The 22,339-nt window shown below is 34.0% G+C and overlaps 1 protein-coding gene and 1 long non-coding RNA gene across 2 annotated transcripts; both read left to right on the forward strand.

Annotated features, from left to right (window-relative positions):
- Positions 1–13,909: 13,909 nt before the first annotated feature.
- LOC148579384 (uncharacterized) lies at positions 13,910–18,592 on the forward strand. Its single transcript, XR_015906991.1, has 2 exons — positions 13,910–18,041; positions 18,193–18,592. It is a non-coding gene; the product is annotated as an uncharacterized LOC148579384 (long non-coding RNA).
- Positions 18,593–20,161: 1,569 nt separating this feature from the next.
- LOC107624115 (GCN5-related N-acetyltransferase 8) lies at positions 20,162–21,169 on the forward strand. Its single transcript, XM_016326577.3, has one exon. The coding sequence runs from the start codon at positions 20,259–20,261 to the stop codon at positions 20,964–20,966; it is 708 nt and encodes a 235-aa protein (XP_016182063.1). The 5' UTR covers positions 20,162–20,258; the 3' UTR covers positions 20,967–21,169.
- Positions 21,170–22,339: the final 1,170 nt, after the last annotated feature.

A 22,339-nucleotide genomic window follows, 5' to 3' on the forward strand; every position in this document is an offset into this window, starting at 1 on the left:
GTTTTTTAGGCGGAACTAAATTCTAAATCCTAAAAATCATAGGTTACATTCCAATAAAGATAATTAAAACTTTTTTTTTAAATGTATGTTATTAACTAAAATTTAATACATATAATTGATTAAATTATATTATTTTTATCAAAATTATATGAGACAAATTAATTTAGTTAAAAAATTGATAAATTAAATTTTGAACTAATTTAAATTAATATTTTTTATAGAAAATAATTATAATAATCTTATTATAGAAAATAAGTAAAATATTTTTATTATATATATTTTTATTTTAAAAATCTTAAATTCTAATCCTATAATGACACATAAAAAGAAAAAGGTTAAAATTTAGGGTTCTTAATATATATATAAAAGAATATTTTAGTTATTTTTTATAATAGAAATATTACAATTTTTTATAAAAAAATATTAATTTAGACCGATTTAAGTTATAATTTATCGATTTTTTGGTTAAATCAATTTATCTGATCTAATTTTGATAAAAATAACATAGTTTAATCAATTATATATATTGCATTTTAATTACTTAAAAACTTCTTTAAAAAAGACGTTTTAAACGTCTTTATCTAAGTGGCTCCCAAAATCATAAACTCTCAAACCTAATCTCTAAACCAATAAAAAAATTGGAATTTAGTTCAACTAGAATGCAAATATATTGGACACACAAAAAAAAATATATTCATATAAGCTACTTAATCCTAACTAAAACAAGTAAGTTCTCTAGTTGATTTTTCAGTTTTATATTGTCAAATTAATAACAAAATTAATTCAAATTATAATTTATAATGATTTATACTATTCACAAATTAAAATTATTATGAATTTTAGCAAATAATTTACGTAATTGTTAATAAATTATATGATTTTATGTTTACATCCACCCAAACACATATATTTAATAAATGGACTATATTACGTGTACACCAAGATCAGATATTATTTCATCTCATAGTTGTTACATACACTTTTTTAATTTGTACGTATTTTAAATAGAATTATATTTTTTAAGAGATTTTTTTTGTTATTCAAAACGCACTCAATGAATTCATATACAATAATTCTAATATATCAAAGTTTAATAATATAATTAATAAATACTGATCTCAATAATATTTTTTTAAATAAATTTACTTTTATTTTTACACTTCAAATGTCATACAAAAAAAATTGAGATATGAAATGACGCTAAAAAAAATCAAGGAGGCCCATAAATAACTAAGTCCTTACACTAAAAAATAGATTCTCGTTGCGATGATCACATCCATTAGCATAATAATTCTATCTTAATCAGAACAATTATCATGTGATGAAAGCTACAAGTCACCTGTAATATCTGTGTCACAAATTCACAATACGATAGTAGCAAAATTTGTCTCTTAGAACTTAGAAGAGACACTTATCACATTATAACTGCACCAGCAAAATTTAATACATATAAAACGTGCTCTATGTTCTACACGGTAGAACTGGCTTTCAAATAAATTTAGGATTAACTACTAAAATAGGACTCCGAAAGATTTTACATTGACAAAAATAATCCTGAAAAAAATGTCACATTCTACTACCTATCACTTAGGGGCGGAGCTAGATAAAAGATTAGAGGAGGCTAAAATATTTATATAATAAAATAAAATTAAAATAAAATTTTAAAGGAGACTAAACTAAAATTTACATATAATTTATGTATAAAATATTAAAATTAGAGAGGCCATTATCCCCTTTACTACAATATAGCTCCACTCATGCTATCACTTATGTACCGCCAATGAGAACCCCTGGTATTTGTATAATTATCTTGCATATCAAGATGTGGAATGTTTAGAGTTTGTTTGGAAATTATTTAACACGAGAAAGAATTTTATTTTTTAAAAAAAATTATTTCTATTTAAAATTTAATTTTATGATTTAAAATGACTATAATATATTAATAGAATAAAATTTAAATTTAAAAAGTGTAAGAGTAGATTTGAAAATCAGACTCTTCTTAGTTTGATTTATAAATAAAGAAAAAATGAGAATTAAAATTTTTAAAGACATTCAAATTATTTATTTTTAATTATTTTAAAATAAAAAAATTCAACTCTTGAGTAAATTCTAATTCCTAACCTCAAACTCTTAATGTATTGGTTAGATTCTTATGAAGTTATTGTTGGTACTAAAAAATACTGCTAATTTATTTAGATTGATTTTTTGTTCAGTGTACTTTTCATAAATGTTTAAAAAAATTGAGTCGTCCCTCTTGATCTAATTTTTACTTTTTTTTTTTTGTTAGTCGATGGATTAGATAACCCTCAATCTTAAGTTACACACTCACACACTCACTCACATACACTAATCTAGCTACCAATCACTGCAAAGTTTTAAACTTGTGTGGCTTTAGTTTGAAACAAATACATTTGCCACTAAATCACATGACTCATCCGATCTAATTTTTACTTTTCGAATACCGTCTTTTTTGTTTGATTGTCTTTTTATTTGGTTTTGTGAAGAAGGAAGGAAAGAAAAACCTTCCACATATAATAGGAAGAAATATGACGATCATAAATTTTTTTTTTTTATAAATATCTCTATTTTTTTGTGATTAAATAGAAAAAAAAGAAAAAAAAGAGACAAAACTAAATTAATTGGCTAGGGTCATATCTAAATTTATTAGATGTTGAAACTTACTCTATGGTTGGTTTCAATTCGAGTAAATGTCCGCGACAGAAGTCATACAATCTGCAACACTATTTGCAGTCATCTGAATTAAAAGAATAGAGACTCTCCAATTCCAATTCATAACCTCCTATATATGCTTTGACAAATATCTCTATTTGATTAAAAGAAAATTGTGAAGTTGTCTTTTTATAATTATAAAATAAAAAATTAATGAAACACATTTTATTATCGAACTTATCTATGTATCACTATAAATTTAGATTTCTTTATCATAAAGTTTAGAATACTTTATAAAGATTTTAAAAAAATTATTGTTATCAACTTAATTAAAAGGATAATTCATGTTATTAAACCAAACTCCATCCAATATTATACAAATTACTCAAAATAATAATATTACGTAAATCATCTAGAGCAAATTTTTATATAAATCAAAATAGATAAGCTAGATTTATGTTTGTACATAAATCGAAATAGTCCTGTTCGATTTATATGTGTACCTAGTAAATCTAACGAGGCTTTTAGATTTATGTGAATGCAACATTACCTAATATATCTAATTGGACTGTTTTGATTTATGCATCCAACTGATGTATAGTAAATCTACACCCACTGTTTCGATTTATTTTAAATCATGCACATGGTTCAGCTAGTAATTCGAAACAAGTTGTTTTCATTTATTCAGCAATGAGCTAAACGATATAAATCATGTATTTACCCAAGCCACTAGGATATTACAAATTTTTATAGTACTCCTAACATCTTTTAAGTCATATTTTTAAATTGTTTTGCATGGAATAATTTTTTTTGTGATATAATTTAAATAAATTTATTAAAAAAATTTGTTAAAAATTATATTTATTCAAATTTCAAATACAATACTCTTCTACATAATTAATAATTTAGAAATTAAAACAATTAATTTATTTCATGCGAAGTAATTAAAAAAAGATTAAATTTAAATGTAAATATTTATGCATGTACTCAAATTTTAAATAAAATACTCTACGTAATCAATAATAATTTAAAAATTAAAAAAATTATTTTATTCCATACATTAAAAAAATAAACTAACAAAATATTTAATTATGAGACTTATTCAAAATTAATATTTATTTATTAAATTAAATATAACATATAAAATAATATATTTTAATAAAAATAAAAATAAAAAAATTATTAAAAATACTTAAAAAAATATTAAAATATGTTATTTTATATGTTATATTTAATTTAATAAATAAATATTAATTTTAAATAAATCTCATAATTAAATATTTTGTTAGTTTATTTTTTTTAAATGCATGAAATAAAATAATTTTTTTAATTTCTAAATTATTATTGATTATGTAAAATATTTTATTTAAAATTTGAGTACATGTATAAATATTTACATTTAAATTTAATCTTTCTTTTAATTATTTCGCATGAAATAAAATAATTGTTTTAATTTCTAAATTATTAAGTATGTAGAAGAGTATTGTAATTGAAATTTTAATAAATATATTTTTTAACAAGTTTTTTTAATAAATTTATTTAAGTTATACTACAAAAAAAAATTATTCCATGCAAAATAATTTTAAAAAAATGACTTAGTGCTTGTTTGGGCGCCATTATTTTGATAAAAAAGATCTTTTTTCAATTAAAAAATATCTTTTTATTTTTTAGCGTGTTTGGCAAATTTTGAGTAGTAAAAGTAAAAGTACTAGAAAAATCAGAAAAATATCTTTTTTGAGAAGCTGTAATTTACATCTTTTTTTTAAAGATCTTTTTTCCTTAAAAAAAATATTTTTCATGTAATAAATAAACAAAAAAGTAATTTTATATTGTTATATCCAAACATAATTGATAGATAAAAAGATCTTTTTGCATGAGATACCCAAACATAAAATTGCTTTTACTTTTTCATAAGATCTTTTAAAAAAAGATAACTCGAAAAAAGATATTTTTTTAAAAGTTCACCCAAACAAGCTCTTAAAAGATGTTAGGAGTACTATAAAAATTTGTAATATCCTAATAGTTTAGGTAAATACATGATTTATATTGTTTAGCTCCTGAATAAATCAAAAGAACATGATTTAAAATAAATCGAAACGGTACAATTAGATTTCTTAGATAACGTTGCATTCACATATAAATCGAAACTGCCTTCTTAGATTTACTAGGTGCACATATAATTCGAACATGGCTGTTTCAATTTATGTACAAACATAAATCTAGCCTATCTATTTCGATTTATATAGAAATTTGTTCTGGCCGATTCATGTAACATTATTCATTTTGGGTGATTTGTGTAATATTGGATGGAGTTTGGTTTAATAACGTGAATTACCCTAATTAAAATGAAAAATAAAATTCATCACTTGATAATTAATTACTTATAAGAACTTTAAAAAAACTAATTATTTGAGAATTAGAGTTTATTTGGACACCATTAAATCAATAAAAAAATATTTTTATCTTTTAGTATATTTAATAAATTTTTAATAATAAAAAGTAAAAATACTAAAAAAATAACAAACATATTTTTTGCAAAACTACAGTTTATATTTTTAAAATATTTTTTACATAATAAATAAATAAAAATATACTTTTATTTTATTTTATTTAAATATAATTGATAAATAATAAAATCTTTTTACATAAAATATTTAAACATAAAATCACTTTTTTTTTTATAAATTTTTTTAAAAATTATTAAAAAAATCTTTTCTATATCAAATGGAGAATTAGAAGAGGATTTAGGTTCTGTTTGAAAAACTCTAGAAGTAACTTTTTTTAACTTTTAACTTATGAAAAGTAATAGTATTAATGTCCGATGCAATTTTCAATACTAAATTGCAACTTTCTAAGAAGCTATTTAAGAGCTTATAGAAAAGTTAAAAAAATGACTTCTCTCATAATACTTATACTTTTTATCACATTTCTATAAAATAAGTACTTTTAGAGTTAAAAATTCAAATATAAAATAATTTATTTATAAATTACTTTTAACAGATTCATTTATTGTTTAAGTTATTTTATAAAAAAAAACTTAATTAAGTTGGGTACCTAAAGTAAGCCTTAGTCAGTCAACAAAAAAAAAAGTAAGCCTTAGTCAATTAGGGATTTAGACATTGAGAATTAGGTTAGGTATATATTTTTTTTTGAGGAATGCTAGGGCCAGCAACTTTTGTGATTTGTAGCCATCAAATAGCCATCAATGATAGTTTTAATGGTGTGAGATTGGTGTGAGATTTCATCTAATGACTCACTTTTCTTTGCTGGTTACATGCTGGCCAGAATTTAACAAAATTGCTGGCCCTCTAGACTTTTTCTTTTTTGAGTAATTACCCAAATCAGTCCCCGAAGATTTTAGAATTGGACATTTTAGTCCCCAAAGAAAATTAATACACGGATCAGTCCCCAAGGTTTTACTCCGGCAGACAAATCAGTCCCCAATTCATTTTCCGGCAGAGTAATTACCCAGATCAGTCCCCAAAGATTTTAAAAACGGACATTTTAGTCCCCAAGAAAAACTAATGTACAAATCAATCCCCAATTTTTCTCTCTATTAGACATAATAGTCTCCCATCCAAAAATAAAATAAAATAAAATTATTATTATTATTAATTACACAATAATATTGTACTATATTTTTTGTATTTTTTAGACAAAAATAATAATAAATTTATTCATTAAATTCTTATATATATATATATATATATATATAGTCACTCAACAACAACAACAACAACAACAACAACAACAACAACAACAACAACAACAACAATAATAATAATAATAATAATAACCTTAATAAAAAAATTATTAGAAATTATTTTACAAGAAATTCAAAGTTAAAATCATTTGATATTTTTGTATTTAATATAATAAAAAAATGTCCTATTTAAAAAAAATTATATATGTTTATATTAAAAAATATGTATTAAAACAAAATATTTTAATTTGAATTTATATTAAATACATATTTTTTTAATATAAACATATTTTTTAAAATAGTACATCTTTTGATTATATTAAATACAAAAATATCAAATGATTTTGACCTTGATTTTTTTTGTAAAATAATCTCTAATAATTTTATTTATTATTATTATTATTAATTATATAATAAAATTATACCATGATTTTTTGTATTTTCTAGATAAAAATAATGATAAATTTATTCATTAGATTCTTTTATATATATATATATAGTCACTCAATAATAATAATAATAATAATAATAATAATAATAATAATAATAATAATAAAAAAATTATTAGAGATTATTTTATAAGAAATTTAAGGTTAAAATCATTTAATATTTTTGTATTTAATATAATCAAAAGATGTACTATTTTAAAAAAATATGTTTGTATTAAAAAGATATGTATTTAATATAAATTCAAATTAAAATATTTTGTTTTAATACATATTTTTTAATATAAACATATATAATTTTTTTTTTACATAGGACATCTTTTGATTATATTAAATACAAAAATATCAAATGATTTTAAGGGCAATTTTCCAAAATAAAATGATTGGATGAAAGATTTACCAAATTACAACATTTGGAATTTAGTTACCATTTTGCGTTGAATCAATTTATATAGAAACCGTGGGAGCCAACCACGGATTCCAGATGCACATAAACCGTGGGAGGCAGCAGGGTTTTATGAGTTGGAAATGCACAATGTAAACCGTGGTAGGCAGCCACGGTTTACACTTTATTAATGAAAAGCAAAAACCGCTGGTGGTAGCCACGATTTATGAAGAAGAAAAAGCATAAACCGTGGCTGGCAACCACGGTTTATGAAGGGCATTCAATGATCATAAAACCTTGTAACCTAGCACGGTTTATGTATAATGAAAATCTATATATATTCGAGTGAGAATGTAGTTGCTGAGGAGATCATTATCACAATGTCAAGTGAGGGAGAGAGTGTTCTTGTCTTAGTGCATTGCTCTGGAAAAATTAAAAAAAGCAAAAAATATGGTGTGAAGTTCACTGATAGAGAACCGTTGAGTGTATTTGTTAGTTCGTCAAACAGTTTGTCAGATTTGAAGAGCACCATCTTGCAGAAGCTTGGAGTTTTTGGGAGCAAGGTTGTGAAGAAGATCTTCTACAAGATTCCCATCGCTGTAGTTTCCAGCGGTGTGATGTATGATACATTCGTGTTAGGGGCTGACGAAGATATTAGGGTTCTATTTCATTGCGTGAGGAGTTTTCCTGAGCTCAGAATACACGAGTTGTATGCGAAGTTGGAGGTAACTCTGGATAGTTCTGGGGCATCGAATCCTGTTCATAGCTCGACTGCCGCTGGCGGTGCGTCTTGCTCGGCGCCAGCAAACCGGTTTTCTGTTCCGCAGGTTGCCTCTCCTTCTTTTGCGGCTGATCTGGTACCAGCGGTTGCAGTTCCAACTGCACGTTCCCCTAATGAAGGGGTCCTGCAACAGGCATTTCTGGGGGAATCAGGTCGTGCCACAGATGATGAACATCAAGAAATCGGGGTACCTGATCGAGTAGAGAATGCAATGCGGGACGATGACTCTGGCGAGGAGCCTGTAAATATATTTGGGGACAGCGACGATGACACCGGTGCCAATCCACAAGCACAAGAAGGTCCTTCAAGTTCCGGCACACAGCATTACCCTCCACACTTCTCGACGTTAAACTTGGAGGCTCTGGGTGAACATACGGCCGGAGTTGCTACAGTAGGTGGTTCGTCAACCGAATTTCAGATTGGGCAATCCTTCCAGAGTAAAGAAGAAGCTGTTCTTAGTGTGAAGGACTACAGCATCCGTCGAGGTGTTGAGTACCGAGTGATGGAATCGGACCATTTGAAGTATCATGGAAGGTGCAAGGATTTCGGCAAAAGTTGTAGTTGGCTGATTCGGATTTCGCTCCGTGCACGGAAGGGAACTTGGGAGGTTAGGAGGTACAACGGTCCGCACACTTGCTTAGCAACATCTGTTTCCAGTGATCACCGTCAGCTTGATTACCACGTTATCTGTGCGAGGATTTTTCCGTTGGTTAGTGCGGATGCTGCAGTACCGATCAAGGTCTTGCAACAAGCGACTGAAGCTGATTACGGCTTCAAACCCAGTTACCGGAAGGTTTGGAAAGCAAAACAGAAGGCAGTTGCACAAATATATGGAGACTGGGAAGAGTCTTATGCCGAATTGCCACGTTGGATGCTAGGCGTGGAGTTGACGATGCCCGGGACAGTTACTGTGTTGCAGACGTCTCCTGTTATAGTTGGGGACCAGATTGATGAGTCAACAGTGTACTTTCACCGTCTGTTCTGGACATTTCCACCTTGCGTTGAGGCCTTCCAACATTGCAAGCCGCTTGTGAGTATTGATGGTACCCACTTGTACGGCAAATATGGAGGCACCTTACTGCTGGCGATTGCACAGGATGGGAACTCAAACATCCTCCCCATAGCATTCGCCCTTGTGGAGGGAGAAAATGCCGAGTCATGGGCATTTTTCTTGTCCAACTTGAGAAGGCACGTGACTCCACAGGAGGGTATCCTTGTTATCTCGGATAGGCACAACGGTATCAAGTCTGCACTAGAGGATCCCGTGAATGGTTGGCTGCCCCCACGTGCTTATCGGGCGTACTGTATCCGCCATGTGGCAGCAAATTTCAGCCTTTCTTTCAAAGGTAAAGATGCGAGAAGAATGCTGGTTAATGCTGCGTACGCAAAAACTGAGGCGGAGTTCTATTACTGGTTCGACATCATGCGTACAGAGAATCCGGCAATGTGTGATTGGGCGAACCGGATGGAGTATGAGAAGTGGACGCAACACCAGGATAGCGGTAGACGGTTCGGGCACATGACAACAAACATCAGTGAATGTGTGAACTCCGTCTTGAAGGGAACTCGCAACCTCCCGGTCACGTCGTTGGTTAAGTCCACATACGGAAGGCTTGCTGAGCTATTCGTTATCCGGGGACAAACAGCAGAGGCGCAACTTGGAGCTGGACAAGAGTTTTGTCAGGCATTCGTCAAGGGTATTGAAAGGAACATAAGAGAGTCAAGGTGCTTCACCGTCACGTTGTACGACAGGCACCAGTCGGAGTACACGGTTGCTGAGACTACACCAACTGGAAACTTCTCCTTGGGTAGCTACAGGGTCTCGCTGAAGGATCACACATGTGATTGTGGGTACTTTCAAGCCCTCCATTATCCATGCTGTCACGCCATTGCTTGTTGCGCCCACTCCCGGCTTAATTGGGCAGCATATGTGCATGAGGTGTATCGTATGAGTGAGGTGTTCAAAGTTTACAGTAACGGGTTTGTCCCGCCCATACCAGAAGGGCTATGGCCACCATATGCCGGGCCTACTATCATTCCTGATCCTAACATGAGGCGAGCCAGGGAAGGTCGGCCGAAGGCAACTAGGATCCGTGGTCCCATGGATCGATCTGCTGAGAACCAGCCCAAGCGCTGTGGGCTCTGTCGACAGCCAGGTCACACGCGGAGGAACTGTGGCCAGCGAAGAGATACTGCTGGCGGGGATCATTAGGTTGTATTATTTAGGTTGATGCTGGGTTATCAATGTATGTTTAATTTCAGTCTTATAAGTAGCATTGTTGTTATTCACATGTTTATGTATCGTCCTGTAAGAATATTTGTTTCTTGACTTGGTATATTAAGAAAGCCTAATTTAGTGTTAATGTCGTTGTATTGTTTAGACAAATAAAGTAGAAACGACTACATCATTAATCATACTTAATAGTAGGATACATCAATTTAAGATACAACACCAGAAAGCATAACAAATGTTTAAACATTAATCCAAGTACATAACGAAAGAAAGGACATAGACAAATGGGACATACATAGCTAACTAATCAGAGTCCTCGATCGTGTCACTGTCGTCATCCTGCAACTCACCAATAAGGTGACCTCCAGTGCCGCATAAAGGAGCACGACGAGCCCTCCGTGGTCTCTCATCCACCTGTGCCTGTGGCGGAACTACGCTGAAAGCCGAAGCTGGGGTACCTCCCAACGCGAACCATGGGTCCAACGGTGAAGGCGCAGGCTCGTTCAGGTCAACCGGCAAACCTGGCTGTACATCCTGAACATGTGGCTGGTGCTCGGCAAACTGTGAATGTCCCTCATCCATCTGTGGCCTATAATGAGTGCCATCATCCTCTCCCAAGATGTCTGCTATATCTCTGAAGAACTCTGACTGACTCACAGGATCATCAATGTCCATACCGACGGCCGCCGTAGTAAAGTCGGCGAACATCTGAGAAGAACCCCCCACCTCGTACGTACCCTGATCCATCCCTGTGCCCACACCACCAATGTCCTCACCAACAACATCCTGACCACTGTGATACTCTCCAGATGGTGCTCTACCACGGGCACGTCCACCACCATCCCGCTGACCATGTCGTCTGGCCCTACGTCTCGGAACACGATGATCAATATCACCTCCCTGACCACCAACACCCTGCCCCTCATCTAACTGGTCGGCCAGCCATCGCCACTCTCGATCCGTAGTACGTGTGCCGATACGCCTACGCCTGTCCACGCGGCGGTTGTCCGGTCTGTCGACAACCTGCACCATAGGAGGTGCCTGCGATGACCCTCTATGACGAGCCTCCTCAGTCAACACAATAGGCCTGGGATCCTGAAATGCAACCTCTGGGGATAGAAATCGGTGCGCCACACGACACCACCAGTCCAGGTACTCAGCTGATGGCCCAGGATCAGCAACTCGGTCAACGGGTAAAACTGAGGCATGCCGATCCTGCCAATGCTCATGCCACTCCCGATAATATGAGGGGAAACACCTATCTCCACCCCTGCCGTCCTTCGCATGAAGCCAGTCTATGTTAAGCGGCAAACGAGGGAGATGCTGAACCCCGCCGAACTGAGGCATAACCCTATCCACCTGGTGCCACTCAATCGCAGCAAAATAAATGAGACTGGTAACTGCCGTCCATAGCCTGCGGTGCTGGTCTAGTAGTATCTCTGGATGAACAATAGCTGCGACATCCGGAGTGGAATAGGGCTCCCACACGATCTACATCACGTAATGAAACTTTACGTAAAACAAATTCTATAACAGGCAAAACATAACTGAATGAACTACAAGTAAATTACTCACATCATGCACACGCAATCTATCCAAAGAAAGGCGTGCAGCCACCACTCTCTGATCTACTGCATCGTTCCTCGGTAGATACTGAGCCCACCTACAAGTTCAATTAAAAGAATGTCATAACATCTAATGGGACATGTAAATGAACAATTTCAAACTCTAGCATCATATTTCTTTACCTGGATGCAAGTGGAAACCCGAATCTGTTGAAATCACTTGGCCTCAGACAAGGAAATCTCTAGAAGATCCAAGACTGTAGAAGCTGAAGTGGCCCAGCCAAGTTGACAACATTTCTGTTTGTTCCACGACAAAGACATCTGTACAACCACGCCAGCGCGGCCGAGCCCCAGCTATATCTACCCAAGTCATCCAACGATGCCACATAAGGCAACCAGCGAAGGTGGACACGGTTGGCGTTCTTGTCCGCAAACAGCTGAGATGACAACAGCATCATAATATAGGCCCTCGCGTATATACGCACGATGTCCTCAGTAGCATCTGCTGGCAAAACCCGAAACCGCTCATGGAACCATGTGTAGCACACTGTCATCTGCTTCACTTTATTCTGCGGAGGTAACTCCCCAAACAGCTCACGGAACCACACCCATGCCGGTCTTCCATTTTCCATGAAATTCTCAAACTCACTAAGGCACCCACTCACAGGCTCACCATCAATCGGTAAACCCAGCTGATAGGCCACGTCCTCCAAGGTGACCGTACACTCCCCAAAGGGCATGTGAAATGTGTGGGTCTCAGGACGCCACCTCTCAATGAATGCGCTAAGTAGAGGCTCATCAACCCAGAACCACTGACTGTTCAGCCTAGCCAAGTGATATAAGCCCGCCGTCTCTAGATACGGTATGATACGCTCGTGTAAAGGCATATTCTGTTGTCTTCTCACACCACTAATAACCCTAGCAGGCTGTAAAAAGAAAGATAGCGAACTCTCAACAGACAACAACAGCAACAATTTACAGTAATATCAATAAAAAACCCTAAGCATAACAACAATAGAGAAAATAACACTAACAATACTACTAACACGTAAACCTAAAAAATTATTTCTGCCAACAATATAAATTACAAATTCAATAAATATAAAATACTCACTATCATGATAACAGCAAAAAATTCTATTATAACTGTTAAAATATTAATTTAACATTTACCATTAATGATAAGAACATTAAACAAAAAATAATAATAAAAAGCCGGTTTAACCAACCTCTTGGTCGATAAATCCAGCCACATGCGCAACGCGGTTTAACCGGTACATCCGGTCTTCTTCTTCCATCGGTTCTCCACTAAACCGGTTCAACTTCTCAAACCAGCAACTTAACAAAAAAAAATTTTTTTCCCTCTCTCACCCACCAACCTTCCCCTCACTCACAAAACTCACAAATGATCCGCCCTCACCAGCCACGGCTTTGCTATTTATACTACTCACTCATAAACCGTGGCTGCCTCTAGTGGTTTATGTTCGAAAGCATTTACTCATAAACCGTGGCTGCCTACCACGGTTTATGCTTCACATTCTCTTCACGTAAACCGTGGCTGCCTACCACGGTTTACATACAAAATGGTTTGATCATAAAACCTCCCTACCTCCCACGGTTTATGTGCATTTGGAATCCGTGGTTGGCTCCCACAGTTTCTATATAAATTGATTCAACGCAAAATGGTAACCAAATTCCAATTGTTGTAATTTGGTAAAGCTTACATCCAATCATTTTAATTTGGTAAATTGCCCTGATTTTAACTTTGAATTTCTTGTAAAATAATATCTAATAATTTTATTATTATTATTATTATTATTATTATTATTATTGAGTGACTATATATATATATATATATAAGAATTTAATGAATAAATTTATTATTATTTTTGTCTAAAAAATACAAAAAAATAGTACAATATTATTATGCAATTAATAATAATAATAATTTTATTTTATTTTATTTTTGGACGAGGGACTATTATGTCTAATAGAGAGAAACGTTGAGGATTGATTTGTACATTAGTTTTTTTTGGGACTAAAATGTCCGTTTTTAAAATTTTGGGGACTGATCTGGGTAATTACTTTGCCGGAAAATGAACTGGAGATTGATTTGTCTGCCGGAGTAAAACCTTGAGGACTGATCTGTGTATTAATTTTTCTTGGAGACTAAAATGTCCGATTCTAAAATCCTCAGTCGGTAATTATTCTTCTTTTTTTTTTAGCTTTTAAAAAAAAAGTGGATGTTCATCGGCTAATCCTCTCTGTTCTCGTAAGATCTCTCTCTCTTTTACTTGTGCTCTCGCCGGATCCACCGCAAGGTCGCGTGTCGCCGAGTCTCCTCCGCTGGTCGTCCCTCGCGTTCTCGTCGCCAGCGGTCTTGCTCCCTCTGCCTCGTATTCTGCTCGTCCGTCATCACTGCACCCAACGCCTGGTGTGCTCTACTGCTCGCGTCTTGCCTCTCTTCCTGCAGCTGTGCTTCCTGGCGCTGAGGCTGAAGCTAGGGTTCTCCCTCTCGAATTGGTGGAGAAAGACCTATTATGGTTGCCGGTTAAATCCCTGATTCGGTTCAGATGCTCAGACTTTGAAATTACTGGCGTGGAACCTAGCCAACTCCTCACCCTTTTGCATCAGTCCAAGCCCACTTCCCATGGCCAAGCTGATAAATTTTACTTATTCTCCTATCAGTGATTTCCATGAGTCAAGTGTTGCAGCAGACTCTCTGGTACATTCATCCAGTATTGATGACTTCATTGCCTATCTTGATGGTGCATTAGCTGCAATTTCGCCAGATGCGTCATCCGATAAAGAAGATGAAAATCAAGATGAATTGGAAAGTGTCAGAATAAAAAGGCGCAAGTTTGAAAGTGACGAGGAAACTGAGTCGTCTACTTCAGAAGGAATCGTGAAACAGAATTTAGAAGAATCTGTAGAAGAAGATGTGTGTACACATCCTGGTTCATTCAGAGACATGTGTATACGTTGTGGGCAAAAGTTGGATGGTGAATCTGGTGTGACATTTGGCTACATACACAAGGATCTGAGACTTCATGATGAGGAGATCTCTAGATTGCGCAATTCAGATGCGAATAATTTGCGTAGTCGTAAAAAATTGTACCTGATGCTCGACGGATTGCGCAGCCACATAAGAAAATGGAAATCTCAGCCAAAATATTTGCTGTTGTTCATAAATCATAACTTTATTTCAGGATTACATTTGGACTGAGTTGAAGTTGTATATTCTTATTTACTTATTTTTTCTTTCAAGTTTTAAATTTTATAGTTCCTCAATAGTGGTTCTCAAAGGAGACATTGCTGTGCTGCTGCAAATTCAATTCATGCACATAGATTAAGTTTTTCTTTTTGTGCCTAAGATAATTTATTGCTTGCGTCATTATATCTAATGCTTTGAACTTCAAAATTTTCAGGTGTAAATGAAATGGAAAGTGTGTAACATAATAAATCAAATACATCTATTTTAGCCAAGAGGAAACAATAGGAAAGGAAGATAACAAAGGTATGTCTAGAAGATCTATGAGTTTCATTAGCTTGTCAATTCTTCATATTGATTGTGGCTCCAATATGTTTTATTAATAAACTTCATTTTTGTTGTAATGTAGTTATTCAAGGTTTTTTAATCTTTCTTGTTTAGGCACTTTTTGAGAATTACCTGGATGTGACTTGATTATTTACTCAATTTAATGTTCTTGGTTTATTGTATGGTGACTTTTGAAGATTTAAATGAGATAGATATTTAATTTTTATGTTTATTATTTGTGTATGTTGTAAAACATATAGTTTGTGATTTCTATCATTTGTTTTGGTATTATAATCATAAATATAAAAAAATTAAATAAATATATCCGGGCTAACTTTTTAATTATATACATTGTTTCTTTCATTGAAGAGCATAAGATATGCTTGTGAATGGTTGCCATAGTAAATAAGTGTGGCCTTTCTTTTTTAATATAGTTAAGATTGCAGTATGGAAAGTGCTTCCTTTTGATAACTCATAAGGCATCGCTTTAAAACTTGTATATAGAAAATAGTCTTTGAACAAGTAAAGTGCACTTTGAGCTACACTCAAGGATAACTAAAGGGTAGCTAAACGGTAAATCTGTGTAGCATTCCTAATCCTAAATTTTCTCCTCTTTTCTTGGTAAAGTATACTTTTTAATTTGATTCAGTTTTGTATTTAATGTTTTTGATAAGTTTAAATTCTACCCTACCATCAAATTTTCGACCGTCAATATGTAGTCAACATTTTTTCCAACCTTGACACTTCGTCTTCTTCGTTCTCTGTAATGCGCTGTGAAACTCATCGGAGCTCCTTGTACCATTCTGGAAATCTCTGCGAACTTGTGAGATTTGGCAATAGTGAAGAAACCACAAGCACAGAACTTTATTGTTCACACAGAGGTTAGTCATGGAACCCATTGCGACCAATGTATTTTGTTCTGCTTCTTTATTTTTGGTTGTTGATTTTCCCTGTATTTTGGCAGCCATTGTGTTAGTAAACTGTTGTGGTTAATATGCACATGCAGTTTAGGAGTTAGGATTTGCTGTTAGGTTTTTTTTTTCAGTTTGCTATAAAGTTAGTTTTGTTGATGGGTGAGAGTTTGGTTGGTTTTGGGTTATGGTTAATGTTGTAATGTAAGGGTTTCACAGTGTCTACTTGGCATCGTTTTCTATAAATGACCTATTTTATAAAGTTAGTCTGAATTTGTTTGAAATTTCTTTGCAAATGGATGACCATATAACCATAGTATTTCACCATAGAGGTAGCTTTGTTACCAAAGAGGATGGTTCTGTAGTCTATGCTAGAGACAACACTGATGAGTTGGTTGGGTTAGATGAAGACACAATGGATGTGTTTTCAGTTAGGGACTACTACAAAGTGTTAGGATATATGATAATATTGTGGAGTGTTGGTGGTTGGCTCCTGGAAGACCTCTGAAGACTAGGCTGAGAGCTCTTTCGCAAGATTCTGAGTTGCTAGAGATGTGTTCATGCAAAGAATAACCAAGGGATTGTACACGTCTACTTTGAACATGGAGTGTCCTAACCAGAATTTGATAAGGAGTGTCCAGACTTGTGTGAGATTTCCTCCAATTCCATTCCCACCCAAACCCAGCTGACAATGAGAAGGATCAACATATCTCTAAGCCAACCATATGTAACCCACCCAAGAAGGCCTCACCAAGTTAGAAGAATCCCATAAAACCAAACACAATCACCCTCCACACCACCAGAAAACCCACTGTTGGTTCAACACCAACAGCCTCCATCTCTAAGGCAGCCACAAAACCAAATGGTGAGACTACTTCAACCACCAAACCCCCATCCAATGCATCAACTAAGTCCCCAACAAAGTCCACAACTACCAATCAAGCCAACCTAACTCATCTAACAGAACTACTTCAGTAAAGCCTAACTCATCTAAGCCCACTAATCCAAAACCCACCTAAGCCCACCAATCCAAAACCCACTACAGCCAAGCCCAACTCATCTAAACCCACCACTACTAAGACCGCTACATCCAAGCCCAACTTATGGCTGAGGCATGTGGTTCAGTGGCAAAAGTATTTGCCTCAATCCAAAGCCACACAAGTTCGAAACCTAGCAGTGGTTGGTGGCTAGGTTAGTGTGTGTGAGTGGGTGTGTGAGTGTGTAACCTAGGATTGGGGGTTGTCCAATCCATCGACCAAAAAAAAGACCAAAAAAAAAAAAGCGAACTCAATCAAAACCAAAGTCATCTAAGGCCACCAGTACAAAAGTCACACCAAATTCTAACAAGCCAAAAACTGCCATTCACCCTGTGACCACATCAGCTAGTAGATCAACACCTAAAGTTCAACAAAGTGAGCCTAGTAGTGATGATGACAGCAGCAGTAGCAGTGATTCATATGAGAGTGCTGAAGACTCTCTCTATAAGCCAGGGGTTATTGACAGCTCAAGTGAAGATGATATTGACAGTGGAGGAGGATTTGAAGTGAGGAAGAAGAATCATAAGTTGAAACATGCACTTGGGTTTGCTTGGAGCAAGGGAAAATAAATAATGCTATTGGAAGAAGAGATACTTGGGGATAAATCCTCTCTGCAGTTGGCCAGGATGCCAACAACCATGTCTACATCATTGCTTGGACCATAGTAGAAGTGGAGAACAAAGAGAACTAGAGGTGGTTTTTGGAGCTGCTACTTGATGATCTTGGCGACCATCATCAGCATGGGTGATGCATAATGTTAGACATGCAGAAGGTAACAAACTGCATTTTTTTTTTCATTTCTCGAGCTTGCTGAAGGTTTTAACTGAGTTCATTAATAATAAATGAGGGGTCTATTTAAGTTCATTAACATAAATTGAGGGGTCTATTTGATGCACGATGGTAACATAGTTTGAATGATGCAGGGGCTGATACCAACAGTACTAGAAGTAATTCTAGGGGTCTACCACGGTTCTGTGTCTGGCACCTGTGGAGGAACTTTAAGAAGCAAGGGAAAGAGTTAGAACTTAGGGACCTTTTGTGGGAGTGTGCTAGAGAAATCACAAGGCATGGTTTTGAGCAGAAAATGGTCAGGATTCAGAGGCGAATTGAAGAAGCTTGGGCTTATGTATAAGTCACATTTAGGGTACATTTTGGTGATTATGTTTAAAGTGTTTAAGTTTGGATTTGATTAGGTGGTTCTATTTTAAAGGGTTTCAGTATTTTGTGTAATGATGATACTATATAGACATCAAGGTTGGTGAATGTTACAAGTGCTACTATGACATTATTATCGTTATGGAAATGAAACTTTCATATTAGCTATTATAATTTATCTTCAATCAGATGTTATTTTTATTTGCAGTTTGATAATTATACATTGCAGAAAATGATCATAGTCAACCTATCAAATGCATTCATGTCAATTTGATTTCTACAATTAACAACAATTATACCATTTCCCCACAACTAAGCCATATCCAATCCACACAACCACAATAAGAACACAAACAAACCTAAAACACAGTTCCATATTTTTAAAATCCTAAGGCAAGCTTCCAAATCCCTAATTCTCTAGCTTAAAGTTCATCTTCCAATGGTCCACTACTCTTGCAGTTTGCCAACAATAGCTTCATCCTCGTCATTTGCCTACACGAAAAAATCGCACCATCTCTTTCCCGCCAGAAGGAAAAAAAATTAACTTAAAATGCAATTCATAAGGGATTTTACTAAACTCGCAGAATTCAATAACTCATATTGTAGTTTGAACAAAAAAAAAAAAAAAAGACGTTCAGGATTGACTTATGTACCAGACCAACAAAGAACAGGAGCATCTCACATTCACACCATTGAGAAAGCTTCCCGGATCTATTAGGATTGGTGGTCCTCGCCCACGTTCCATGTGAATGTGATCTAGCAGAGCTAGCAGAACCTTAACTGCTCCCAATCATTCCTGCGACCACGATGATGAATTATCAATTCGCTAACATTTGGGGCTTTATCTGGGATTTTATTTCAACCGCAGGGCCAGATTGAGTCTTTGAATTTCATCTCTCCATGTCATTTAACCGTTATCCAACATATTCAACACTTCAGTGGCAATGTGGAGTCCACCTTGTCAGGTAAATGCGCCAGATAAGCATTTTGCTAATGGAAATTATTGTAGGAACAACTGGAATAAAAAATATAAAATATAAAAAATATAATTTTTTAATAATTAAAATATAAGTGTAAAATGCCAATGAGTTATATCTCAAATGATATAGTTTTTCATACTCATCTAAAAAGTTGCGAATTCGAGTCTCCCTATCTTTGGTTATATATATATATATATATATAAGAGTACAATTTGATATTTTATTTCGACTAAAAAGATGGTTTAAATAATATTTTTCTTCCCCATCTTCCTGATTAAATATGATGTGGCAAATATATACTACACTTTTTAGAATTTTTTAAAATAAGAGTACTCTAAAATTTTCTATTCTTCAAATAGGTGGAAAAGCAATAAAATCTTCAAGTTCAACCACATTATACAAATTAAATTTTATAAATAACATAATTAATAATTTTACAATTATAATTAATTTTTTGGTGTTCATAATAAAATAGATGAGACTATCATAACATAAAAATTGGTTATTTTAATAATTAATTATTTTAATAAAAATGTATAAAACACATAAATGCATAACAAAATACTTTTTGTTGAAAATTTACTATATAAAATTTAAAAAGGTGGCTAACAACTCTTGAAAATGAAGAGCAGAAAATAAAAATATAAAAGATACAAATTTTCAATACATTTCTCTTTTATCTTATTCAGATTAAGAAGCAAAGATACTTTACACTTGTTAGAAATTCTCTAATTTTCCACGGTTATAAGCTATACTTATAAGTTATAACCCACTCTAGAAACCTCTATTCCTCAAATACGTGTGAAACGGTGAAACCAATAAAACCCTGAACCTCAGTTTATCCCCAATAATCAATGGCAGCTGCAGCACCGCCACCACCACCAACTCCCGCTCCTGAACCAGCCATGGGTCCGCCGGAAGATTCTCCAGTGGGTCACCCAATGTTCGCTCGAATCCGGTTGGCCACCCCGTCGGATGTTCCCCACATCCACAAGATGATCCATCAGATGGCCGTGTTTGAGCGTCTTACCCATCTCTGTTCTGCTACCGAGAATTCTCTCTCCTCTACACTCTTCTCTCCCACCACCAAACCCTTCCACTCATTCACGATATTTCTGCTGGAAGTCTCCCCCAATCCCTTCACCGACTCCGTCATAACTGATCCTTCCTTCACGCCTGTTGTTAAGGTCGTACACTTGGACCTCCCAATTGACGACCCCGAAAAGGAGACTTTCACAACAAACGCTGTCAATGACGTTTCGGTCGCCGGATTTGTTCTATTCTTCCCCAACTATTCTACTTTCTTGGCAAAACCTGGGTTTTATATTGAGGACCTATTCGTCAGGGATTGTTTTAGGAGGAAAGGGTTTGGAAAAATGTTGCTTTCAACCGTCGCAAAACAGGCGGTAAAGATGGGCTATGGGAGGGTGGAATGGGTTGTGCTAGATTGGAATGTTAATGCCATCAAATTTTATGAGGAAATGGGAGCCAAGATCTTGCACGAGTGGAGGGTTTGCAGGTTAACTGGTGATGCCCTTGAGGCTTATGGTATTGCTGATTAACAATATTTGTATTTCTTTGACACTTTTCTTTCTCTTTCCGCAATTTCTTATGACCTATATTTGCTTGATTCTGAACCTAGTAAGAAGTCTAATGGTGTTTCAAGTGTTTTTTTACATGTGCAATGGTAGTTCTCACTTTATCCATGTTAGAGTTTGCTCTTTGCTTCCTACAATTAATCAATGCCATTTCTTCCTTTCTGCCATTAATTACTGGGTAGCATGTCATAGATATAGCATTTTTTCATTCAATAGATATAGCATGTACTCAAAATACTCAATGGTACTTTTATTTTTCATTTTCGCAGTAGAGATTTAATTTTCATTTTCTTGCTCTTGACTATCTTGATGTTAGATCAGTACCCGCATTCATTCTAATATCTAAAGATGATAGGAACCATAGGCAAAATCATAGGTTATTTGTTTCATCCTCTGCATACACATTGCTATGTTTTACTCCCAGATTAGTCACTCACAATATTACTCGTGTGTGTGCATAGTCATATTCTACCACTTTACTCATGAACCTTCCACAGTTCCACCCATGGAAGAATGCATCCAAATTACCAAACACTCAACATGTTGCAGCCAATCTTCAAATTCTTGAGAGACTTGTCATTGTGCTCGATCTTCTTTAGAGAAGAATTTTTTTGAATTGTTCTCACATTGATATGACTAAGTAGCTGATTCACCTAACGTACCCCATGCCTTGATGGACTGATCAATACCAAGACTAGGTGTGTGTTTGGTTTAGCAGTTGAGTTTAATTTGATTATACTGGATTAAAATTGAGTTTGTTTCAAGTGAAAAGATGATCGTATATGTAGAAAAAGAAGAAGGTGAAGAAGGGTAGTTGAGAGAATAAATTTTGCAATCAATTCTTACTGGTAAGAATTGAAAGTAAAAGCTACAAAATATTACTTCAAGTAAATGTACGTTTGAGAGTAAAAATTATGCTAAAATATAAAAAAAATCATCCATTAACAATTGATCAATACACTAAATTTTGTATATTTTATCAATTTTAACATGCACACATTTATATATTTAAATCAGTATAATTTGTATATATATTCACATTATATAGTCTTTATACACAAATAGGGACATATTTAGAAATATTATTATTGGGTTAATAATATATATAATATTAAAAAATTATGTAAAAAATTATATAATGTAAGATGTATTACAAAAAAATATACTGATAGAAAATATATTTTAAAGTATAAAAAATGTGTGTATTTTTTATTAATGAAGTGGTCGATTCTTTGTATCATAAAATTTATTGATAATAGAATTTGTGTTAAATTTTTCAATAATTTTCTTTTCAATATAATTAAAAGATAATTAACAAAAAATTTATTTTTTATTTT

The sequence above is a fragment of the Arachis ipaensis genome, chromosome B10 (genome assembly GCF_059453495.1).
Source record: "Arachis ipaensis isolate K30076 ecotype BB chromosome B10, ASM5945349v1, whole genome shotgun sequence".
Classification (NCBI taxonomy): domain Eukaryota; kingdom Viridiplantae; phylum Streptophyta; class Magnoliopsida; order Fabales; family Fabaceae; genus Arachis; species Arachis ipaensis.

What these genes read in the sequence shown, in the direction of transcription:
- LOC107624115 (XM_016326577.3), top strand. Translation starts at nt 20,259, where the DNA reads ATGGCAGCTGCAGCACCGCCACCACCACCAACTCCCGCTCCTGAACCA.